The sequence below is a fragment of the Helianthus annuus genome, chromosome 9 (genome assembly GCF_002127325.2).
Source record: "Helianthus annuus cultivar XRQ/B chromosome 9, HanXRQr2.0-SUNRISE, whole genome shotgun sequence".
NCBI classification, from domain to species: Eukaryota; Viridiplantae; Streptophyta; class Magnoliopsida; order Asterales; family Asteraceae; genus Helianthus; species Helianthus annuus.
In genome coordinates, this window is record NC_035441.2 from 160132586 (window position 1) to 160144142 (window position 11557).

Below are 11557 nucleotides of genomic sequence, written 5' to 3' on the forward strand. Positions count from 1 at the left end.
ATGGCAGAAAATTCGTCATCTCACCGGCAACATGGTCCTCGACCAAACAATTTACAAGTAGAAGGAATTCTGGAAGATGCCTCAGACGATAACGAGGTTCAATCCAATCGAGCAAATGATCCTATCACCGCAGGAATGTTACCAGCAAACCCTGCTCAGTCAATTTTACCACCAGGAGAAACTCCGATATCCTGGTATGTCCGGTCTCAAGGGGCATTAAACGCAGTATACACACAGCTGTGTGCTCAAACTGCTCCCCTGACTCAATCACGGAGACCGGGATCTCATGCTCATGCCTCTCAGCGGGAAGAATCAACTTATGAAGGTACAGAAGTTTATGCCAGATCTACGTCACAACACGTTCAGACAGGAAGTCACCAGAGAGAGAACCATGGCAGAACACACCGAAGACAATCAGTGCATGATAGGTTGGGTTCTCAGTGAGATACCTACACTGATGAATCCGATCCAACATACCGTTTAAGTGCAAATACCAGTGTGTTCAATCGATTGCAACCAAACTATAACAAGTACAGGCCTCAAGCGGTTTATAACCCTGAGGCAGAACACAACTATGACTTGGTTTATCGCCCTGCAAAAGCAGCGGAAAACTCAAAATTCATACTAGAAATAGCTTTAGCTCCTTTGGAGAAGGCTAAATTACCATCCAACATAGGGAAATTTAACGGGTTAACAGACCCCGATGATCACCTAAGGGTATTTACCAGCGCAGGTCTGGTTGGGGGTTGGACTCTCCCGTTATGGTGTCATCTGTTCGTGCAAACCCTGACCGGCCCAGCATGGATTTGGTTCGATAATCTACCAACCGGACAGATCGAATCATGGAAGGATATGCGAGAAAAGTTTTTGACACACTTCAGCCAGCAGCGACGTTCCATCCGTGATACATCCGACGTCATGAACATCTGGCGCCGAGATGACGAAAATCTGGAAGATTTCATCACCAGATACAATAAAGAAGTATTGGAAATTGGCGGTGTTCATGAACAATTGATCCGCACTCAATTCAAGTACGCGGTTCGATGCGACGACATGGTTAAAGTCTTATCTGGAACAGAAGGCCTTCCAACAAGTTGGGAGAAGATAATGGCGGCGGCCAAAGTTTATGCGCAAACTGAGAAAAACCTCACAACAAACAGGCCACCACCACCACACAATAGGCCCGCGGATTTAAGCTTAACCGGCGAAAGAAGGTTTAAAAAATCATGGCGTGAGTCTGGAACAGGAAGTCGTTCATCCGAAGACGCTCGCACGACAATCAACAAACTCTCCGCACAGCGGGAGAGCAAACAGGAAAATAGGGAGAGACAGTGGACTCCCCTAACAAAAACTCCGGCGGAGGTCTTAAGCACTGAAGACTATCAATTCAAACCTCCGATCCCGATGAAAAATAAACGTGGACAAGACCCGGCACAATACTGCGAATATCACAAAGACAACGGGCACACCACTAACAACTGCATCTCTCTGCGCACAGAAATAGAGAAAGCCCTCAAGAGCGGCGAACTAACGCATTTACTCCAAAATGTGCGAAAAGAGATTAAGCAGATAACCCGAGGGGAGGAGGGCCCAAGTAAACGGGCAAAAACCTAAGTGACGGCTCTGTAAGTTTCCCGCGAAAAGACATGATCCATCAAATACGACGGAAATACCAGAGAGTAAGTTAAGTTCCACATAATTATTACCAAAACTTTGTAAAGCCTCTGTGCTTTATCCATGAATAAAATTGCAAAGTTTCTATTATTTTTGTGTTTACAAACTGCATGCAATTTCTTATAGTAAGCGCAAAAACATAATGGTAGTTACAAAACAAGCTCCATGCGCGGTCAATGATCACGTCACAAACGACCATAAATTCACACATGAGCTTTATACCAAATTCATTTGCCTTACTCAATAAAAGCAATTGCACTCATGCAAAATATTGTAAAATCATTAAACAAAACAAATAGAAACGTGCTGTTCTCAAGCGTACAGATACGTCCTGAAGATTTTCAAACACGGAAGTATTTAAGATACTTGCGCAACAGCACACCATCAAAACAGGGATTGACATCCCGCATATTACATAAAAAATTGTTCAAATACAATTAAAAAAAAACTACTCTAAATCTTCACCCTCATCCGGAAAGATTTCTTTTAATCGCGCCACGTGGTCATCCGATTGCAGCGCTACGTTTATCAAATCCATAACCGGAAGTTGCAAATTATTAAACTCTGTCTTCATGGAAGCAAGCGCGACGCCAGTATTTACGCCAAACGTTGCAGACTTACTATCATCCCAGTTAACTTTTAATGCACTGCTCACATGTTGGGAACATTCAGCATACCCTTGCGCATATCCATCACGTCGCGCAGCAACCATTAAATTAGCAACGATTTTATCCAGATCTTCGGAGTTTAACACAGATTCCGCAACCTATGAAATCAAGCAAAAATGAGTATCAAAAAAGCGCATTCCACAACAAGAAGGAGAGAAGAAACTTACGCAGGAAATCCCGCGATTTTTCAACCAGGCCATATCATTCTTTAAAGGTTCAAGCTCGCTTTCCGCTGTAACTCGCGCCGTTTCTGAATTTTCTAATTTCTCTTCAACCTCAGTCAAACAGTGGGAGGTTTCAGTATTCTCGGAATACGCAAGCTCCAGATCCTTCTTAAGTTGTTCCTGATCAGAAACCAAAGCAGTAAGTTCTTCCAACTCTTTATCTCTAAGGGCAAGGGTGGCAAAAGCTTGTACCTCTCGTTGCTCACTATGCTCCCTATGAGAGCGCGCCTCCGCCAGCGCAGCTTCTGCATCAGCTTTCTCCTTCTTCAATTTTTCTACCTCCGCATCCTGATTCTTCAGTTTTTCAACCTCAACCTTAAGGTTATTAATGATATTACGAAGGTTTGCTTTCTCAGCATTATCTTTTTCGCAAATCTTTCTCCAATTTTTACGTTCCTCGGAAAGAAGAGCAGCTTCTGCTTTTCTTCTCCAGCCAGCAACAGACCATTCCTCAGTCTTGCGCTCAGTCTCAAACTTGGCCTGATCAGCTTTTAATTTAGCCATCAACTGAGCCAAACGTTTCTCATCTTTGGCAAATTTCTTCTGAGACGCCTTAAAGGATTCCTGCTCCTTATGCATACTATACCACTAACGTACTATGCGGTGAGTGGTAGAGACATGAGAAGCAGTTTCTGCAAAATAAGACTGGTAGGTCTGCTCATAAGACCGATCTTCCTGAAACTTAATCTCCCCAGGTGGAAGTATCCCCTGCAACCAATCTTGGCACACATGCCAATCCGAGAAAGTATCGCCTTTCTTTACATTCCAAACGGGGGCGTGAGGATCAGCAGCATCTTTCTCCATATAAGTCCGGTAATAGTAATCTCCCAAGGTTTCCTCTGGGCGGATCGAGGAATGTTTACTAATACCAGCAGACGAGTCTTGCCCCTTAACTGTCACCTTCTCAACATGCTCCGGCATAGTGTCAGAAGGTTTAGGGGAAGGAGTAGAAGTTTTTTCAGTTGTCTCATTCCCCAAATCTTGAACAACAGCCTCAGGGCTTGGGGGATTATCAGCATCATCCACCACACTTGGATCAACACCAACAGGCTTCTCAGCTTCAACAGTCTTCTCCACACCATCGTCTGCAACCTCTGTAGGTTCCAGCTGATCAGCAACAGAAGTGTGTGGAGGGGTAGAGGGAAGTTCTTCATTTACCATAGATTGCAGTTTTGTGGGAATAGGAGCAACATGAACTTCTGGAAAAATAAAAATCCGTAAGGATCTAGTCCGCATAAAGAAAACAACGAAAGATGCCACTTACCAGGAACAGATTCCGTAACAAAGGCATCAAGATTCCCTTTTCTGGTAATTTTCTTCCTTTGAACATTTTTAGGAGGTTGACCCTCCGCATCAGTATCAGTTTGCTTCCTTTTACCAGCCTTCCTATATACCAAATGCTCGGGACTAGAATCCAAATCGATAGGCTCGTTTGGATTGGAAGGGGGAATATCAGTAGAATCCCGTGGTTCAGGCTTCGGTTCTCGAACAGTCACTGCAGGAGTAAGACCCTCCAAAGAGTCAGAAACCACCACATAATCACACCTGGAGTCAGAAGAACGGCGCGTACCTTTCTTCTCTCCAACATTCTTCACCTTCGAAGGTTGAACCTTAACAGCCTCACTCCTCTTCGACGCAGAAGTAGAAGTTGTTGCACGTTTTTTCTTTTCAGGGCCTATGCCCAAATTCAACAACTCACCTACAAAGGCGCAGAATAAAAAACTTACCCACAAAGCGCAAAAAGAGAAACAAAAACAGATATAACTTACCTGCACCAGCAGGCGGTTGAACAGATAAATCCGCATCCTGCGGAAGAACAAAATTTCTTACGATACGGTGGTACCAAAGCTCCTCTTCAGACTGTTTCTTGATTGTACCCATTCGTCCGCCTTCCCTCTTGAAGGCAACAACATACAGAGAAACAACTACATTTGAAGAGAGCAGCAGGTCAAAAAAAAAGAAGAAAGAAGAAGAAGGAAAAAAGGGGGAAAAACCCCAAACTTACTATGACCATCCTCCGTGTATACGGGTTTGTCGTCACGCTCCATCTTCCAGTTCAAACTCATGCTGGCTCCAACAAGAGCTTTCTCCGGCAACGCAATATTGGGCACATCTTTCAGATCTTGATACCAGTTCTCATTAACGGGGGTCTGAAGCGTCTCAATCGGAACATCGTCCTTCCCCCTTAGAACCATCTTCACCGGAATCACTCTGGCCTTGATAAAGAAGAATTTTTGCTTCCAATCATGGAAGGATTTTGGGGGTTGTAGTAAAATCTTCTTTGCAGAAACCCTCTGAACGAACGAATAGAACCCTTGGGTACAATGCATCTGATAAAAAACCCTAAATCGGGGAACGGTTGGTTCAACATGCATCGTCCGACACACGAATTCGAAATGTCGAACCCTAACCATGCCAATAGGGTGAAGTTGGGAGATATACAGGTTGTAAAACTCAAGGATTTCAAGAAAAAATCTAGTAACAGGCAAACGAAAGTTACCATCACAGAAAAAATCCCAAAAAAGAGTAATATACCCAGCCGGAGCATCCGCCGCCGTCTGCCCCTCTTCAGGGTACAGAGCACCCCAGTTTTCTGGGAACTTGAAATTCTGAATTAAACCATCAAAAGACGCTCTAGGCCACTTCAACGGTGGAAGTTCAGCCGACATTTCTTCAGCAAGATCTTCTTGATGTTCTCCGGTAAACATAAGAGGGAGAATGATGATTTTTTAGAAACAAGGAAGGGGGAAGTTTTTCAAACGAAACAATGATTACACAAACGAGGTTACCCAAACGTTATATATACTTATCGCAATAAATAGCATTTTTAACCGTCACAGCGACTTTTCCGGATATCACAGTTCTCCAAGCAGCAGGAAAAGTACACACGCGTTTACACGCACGCGTATAAGACACGGACAGTACACACAACTGACAATGACAGATTGTCACTCAATTCACTATACCAGTCAAAGATTTTCAAAAACCTGTACAAAAATCAAAATAAAACTTTGTTCAGAAGTTTTATTATTTTTCGCGCCCAAAAGCATTTCCCCCTCACAAGTCAAGTGCTCCACTTATTCGCATAAGTACAACACTAGACTGGGGGACTTGAAGGAGTAAGGTCCCAAAAACCTCATAATAAGTGCTTGGGACCATACCACAACCTTAACTTTCAGCCTGGCACCTTGCGAGGCCGCGCACTGGTCTCACAAAAAGAAAGGCTTAAAAGGCCTACAACAGTCAACACTTGCGCCCAAAGGGAACCATTAAACCTTGCGCCTTCCCTACACAAGGCAAAGGATAAGAATCCAGAGTTAGATACTTCCGCTTAATATCCAGGCTTGGATATTATTTGCCCAGACTTGGGATTTATTCACCTGTTTCCACACGATAAGGTGTCACACCAGATTACAGCAGTAATCTTCTAGAAATAATACAATCGTGCACCACCAAGACGGTTACAACCGTCTGGACACGTGTCACTATATCAGTCGTCCCTAAATTCACAATGAATGCATGCAAGAAAAGAGTAATCTCCACTTGGTCACTTTACACGTGGCCAATCCCTAGCCCTTGATCTAAACCACGATCCGTGTGCTATCACGTCGGATCAAGGAGCATTAACGGAAGGAAACATAACCGCTTACGGGGTTAGCATCTTCCGTCTTCTTTTCACTAACGGGTTTTCCCGCCTTTGAACGACTCCCGGCTATAAATAAGAGAAAAATCAGGTATGAATACAAGTTACTCACACTTCTCAAATACACATTCTTCTTCATTACCAATACGTATTCTCACACCGGAGTCGGGTCAAGGAGAGAACCCTCTTCTCCCCTTGACGAGCCTAACGGTGTTCTTTTTTGCAGAATTACCAGAGAAGAAGGTCTGTTAGACCTGAATCGATCGAGTGGAAACCAACCTTTTTATGCGGATTCAAAACCCCTAGATATCTCGGTTCCGACCATTTATCTAGTGTATGAGTCGTCATTAAAGTTTATAGCACTTATTTGACTTGTTTAACTCACTTAGCGACCTCCATCGCCTTAATTTGCCAAAGTTATTACTTTGGTTAGTTTTGACCCGTTTGATTTCATTAGCGACATCCATCGCCTTATTAGAATCAAACATGTATTATTCGAGTCATTTTGACCCGTTCAAGAATTTAAGTGGAATCCACCACTTTTTAATATTCGTACTTCATTGAAACTTTCTAGTTATTCTTTTTTGGTTACCACAAACGAAATCCTTCTTTTTAGTATTATCCAAACATCATAACTATTTGATTATCATTCAACAACTAAACATAAAAGTGCTAACAAAATATTACGAAGCGCATAGCCGCGTACCTTTAGAGCTTTCCTTTTAAGCGGGTATCCGCTCCGCCTTGGCCACTTGATGATCAACCCAAATCACCTATATAATTTGATTCGAATATATTGTTTAGAACTCATGGTTCAATATTCAATATTTCATTCTCTTGGTTAATCAATTAAGCGATTATTTCATATTTTTCAAGTATTCCAATCCATTCAAGCATTTTACCAAACATCTAGTGTGCATAATTAGTCTTTTAACACTATCATGTTTATGATTAATAACTTTAACCATGTTTAAGCATAGTAATTCAATTCTTATATCAAGAACACTATAATCACACTAGAATTTGCATCATAACCATCAATTAACATTCAACATCACAAGAATATATGTATTCTTCACAAAACCCATATACCCTTATATGACAAATCATGAAACCCATGAATTATGACATGAATGAATTAATTTATAGTCTAATACTCATTCCTAGACTTGTATTCATCATAATTTAATCATAACTTCAATAATTCTTCCAAGAATTTCATTCATAAAAATCTACCATGAATCAAAGTTTCACCAAAGATCAAAATTAAGCATACCTTTTGATCTCCTAAGGTTATTGATCAAGACTCTAGCTTAGGATTGAATCCTAATTGAATTTCTTTCTTGATTTGAAGTAGAATTGAAGAAGTTAGGGTTTTGGAGAGTGGGGGTTCGCTCCTGATGTTTTGATCGAACAGAAACACACACAAAGTGTGTGTTTTCATAATTATCCAGTATTTTATAACTTCTTTCTAAATTGGCACAATTAGTCCCTCTAGTTTCCAAGCTTATAAAATGGTTAGAATTCTTTGATTTCTCATTACTTATATCAAGGTTTTAACTAGGTTAATTATTCCTAGTTTTTTTATTCTCACTATTTTATTACAACTATTATAACTTATACATGTACACAAACATATATGTAGTTTAATAATTTAGGGGTGTTACAAGTCTACCCCCTTAAAGAGGATTTCGTCCTTGAAATCGAAATACGTACCAAATAGGGAAGGGTATAAGCGTCTTATCTCTTCTTCGGACTCCCAAGTGGTGTCCGATCCCTTCCGATGTTCCCATTTAACTTTAACTTGGTTGATTTCTTTATGTCTTAAGCTTTTAACTTTTCGATCAAGAATTTCGATAGGCTTTACAACATAATTCAATTTATCATCAACTTCTATGTCATCATAGCTTATATAAGCCGTTTCATCCGCTAAGCACTTTCGTAGATGTGAAACATGGAAAGTGCTATGAATACCGCTCAACTCTTCTGGTAGTTCCAGTCGGTACGCTACCTTACCCACACGCTCTATGATTTTGAATGGCCCAATAAATCTTGGACTTAATTTTCCCCGTTTTCGGAATCGGATCACCCCCTTCCACGGAGATACTTTAAGCATAACCGTAACACCAACCTGGAACTCGATTGGCCTTCGTCTTTTATCCACGTAGGACTTCTGCCGATCTTGAGCCGCTTTTAAATGAGCCCGAATCACTTCAATCTTTTCATTAGTGATACTGACTATATCTTTGTGAGCTAATTCTCGTGGACCCATACCATCCCAACACACCGGGGTTCGACCCTTTCTACCGTAAAGCATTTCATATGGTGCCATTCCGATACTAGAATGGTAGCTGTTGTTATATGAAAATTCAACTAGTGGTAGACAGATATCCCAGCTACCACCAAAATTGATAATACATGCTCGTAGCATATCTTCGAGTGTCTGAATAGTTCTTTCACTCTGCCCATCGGTCTGCGGATGATATGTGGTACTAACGAATAACTTAGTACCCATCTCTTCTTGAAAATCGCGCCAAAAACTTGAAGTAAAGCGCGTATCTCTATCCGATACGATAGACACCGGTACTCCATGGCGAGATATAATTTCATTCGTGTATACTTCCGACATCTTCTCGGAAGTGTATGTTTCCCGAATTGGAATAAAATGAGCACTCTTGGTCAATCTGTCAACTACTACCCATATAGCATCAAATCCACGTGATGTTCTTGGTAGCTTCGTTAACAGATCCATAGTAATGTGCTCCCACTTCCACACCGGAATGTCTAACGGCTGAAGTTTACCGTAAGGCTTCTTATGTTCTGCTTTTACTTGTAAACAAGTTAAGCATTTTTCCACATACTTTGTGATATCTCGCTTCATTCCGGGCCACTAACAATTTTGTTTCAAGTCTTTGTACATCATGGTAGCTCCCAGATGAACAGAATAGCGGGACTTATGAGCTTCGTCAAGAAGAAGAGTTTTGACATTGCATGTGTTTGGGACCCAGATTCGATCGAAACATCTTCAAACTCCCATACAACTGGTACGTTTTTGATTTCTGGAGCCTCTTTAGTCGAATTATGTATGTAACCCATATACGCCTTACATCCATGTCGAACTAGCTTGCAAGCTTTAATGAAAGAACAGATTATGGGGCTGCAGCTTTTCTCCCCATAAATAGTAACATGTTTTCCGCTTGGAGACATTAGTTGTATCTCTTTACGGTTACATATTACTTTCGCGTGATATCGAGCTAGCCAATCCATCCCGATTACCACTTGAAATTCTCCCATTGACATGGGAATTTAGTCGACGAAATATTCTTCATCGTCAATGCTCAGTTTGCAATTCCAACACATATCACAAACAATAAAACTTTTATTATCACCTATTTCTACTTCTAGTGGTATAGGTAATTTTGTTAATGTAAATGTAGGGTGTTGAATAAATCAATGTGATATAAAAGATCTATTTGCACCCGTATCAAATAAAATTCGTGCTGGAATTGAATTTACAAGAAATATACCTGAAACAAGATCAGGTTCAGTTTTAGCCTCAGCAGCTGTCATGTTGAAAGACCTAGCCTTTGCTTTCTGGGCATCAGGCTTTACATCAGTGGTGTCTTTAGTTCCAACTATCTCCAGGCACTCAGACTTTTTGTGTCCCGGTTTGGAACATTTATAGCATACTGACACCTTTGGTATATAAACGTCTCCATCTTTGGTATGCATTTACAAGAAATATTTATTATATAGTATAGATTGTTCAAATCGTGTAATACACGGGGAACTAACCTAGTATATATTATATTTATGAGATATATATTGTCACACCCCCAAAATACCACTTAGGGAGTGTCCCTGTTAGGCATATGATGTACCAATAACGAGCCACTAATTACTTGGAACCCATACAAGTTTCAAAATAAAGTTCTCAATCATTATTAAAATACCATCAACAAGTTTATACGAAAACCAATACGTTCAGCGGAAGCAAATAATAAACCAAAGTTAAACTTTTTAAAACCAAAGTATAGTATCAAAAATTCAATCACATCAATCTCTCCAATCGACCAACGATCACTTCTGCTACTCCAGACAGCAAGTATCCAAATTCATGAAACCTAACGACCTGCGAGCATGCAACAAGTGTATCAGACAAAGCTGGCGAGTTCACAGTTTATGAAAACGTTTGTTACCAAGTGTTTATTCCAGTTCATGAACAAAAGCATAGTAATATTGATAATATCTCAATGATAAACAAGACGGCTCCTGATGTATGTTTTGCCCTTTCCCCAGTGCTCATATCAAAGCACTGGGCCGGACTGGGTAATTAGTTCACAACCGTCCTCCCCGGTACGGTGTGAGGGTGCCAAACCTAAGTAGCGCTACCAACTAATACCCCGCTACCTCCCCGGTAACAAAAGATGGGACTTAAGAATGATAGAATGAGAATATTATCCAATATATACCAGTTTTTACCCAAAAGACTTATCCCTCCCCGGGATACCCACTGATTGTCCCAACCACCGGGACGCATGCTCAAAAGTAGTGAACTCACCTTTGGTTTGCTCGGTAAGATTCTAGTACGTGTTCTCAGTTGGTCAATTAATCCCTATTGTGGTTATCAATAGCAGTTAGTTCCGTACACACGTGATATATGCGTTCTTTGTATTTATTACACAGACTACAAATAAGCAGAACGCACATCATTACGCAAGTCTTAGAAAATATGTGGATCCTATTTACAACCACAATACTAGTTCATATCATAACTTATCACAAGTAGCTCAGTTCACATTTAAGTACGCATGTTAATTGTGACAAGAAATCATGCATTGTAATTAGTTGGTTATCCTCGTGTAATCACCTAACGATTGCCTGGGCCTCACTCGTGTTCACTAAAAAGGTACAGCCCATGGTTTGAATAAACAGTTAACAACATGTAATTCTCATAGGTGTGTGGCCCATGTAGTTCTGGCTCAATGAGATGTGTAGCCTAACTCAAGTGTATGGCCAAACAGTTTCACACGGCCCAGTAGAGGTGAGGCGGTTCTTTTTGTTATGCAGACCAATTACAAAAGGCCCAACCAAAATGTATGATAACAGTTCACCCTAATCACCCAACACAGATTGTATGCCACTATTTAATTCCGCCATTAACCCTACCTATTCTAATCTATTTTCAGTTAAATCCCGCATGCATAATTATTATCGAGTAACCCTGAAATCAAGAGTAAATTCTTATTACACATGCATATCTAATCACACAAACAGTTTGATCATATCATCATGGTAAGCTTTCTATCACGTAACAGTTTTTATGTATGAACCTATCACCCAACATC

The 11557-nt window shown here is 40.8% G+C and overlaps 1 protein-coding gene across 1 annotated transcript; it reads left to right on the plus strand.

The window, feature by feature from the left end:
• LOC118481818 lies at nucleotides 1-1614 on the plus strand. The gene is made up of 2 exons (XM_035977105.1): nucleotides 1-440; nucleotides 537-1614. The coding sequence occupies exons 1-2, from the start codon at nucleotides 1-3 to the stop codon at nucleotides 1612-1614; spliced, it is 1518 nt and encodes a 505-aa protein (XP_035832998.1).
• The last annotated feature ends 9943 nt before the right edge of the window (nucleotides 1615-11557 follow it).

What these genes read in the sequence shown, in the direction of transcription:
- LOC118481818 (XM_035977105.1), top strand. Translation starts at nt 1, where the DNA reads ATGGCAGAAAATTCGTCATCTCACCGGCAACATGGTCCTCGACCAAAC. An exon ending in CATGATAGGTTGGGTTCTCA is followed by an intron (nt 441 to 536) that starts GTGAGATACCTA and finishes TAACAAGTACAG; the next exon opens with GCCTCAAGCGGTTTATAACC.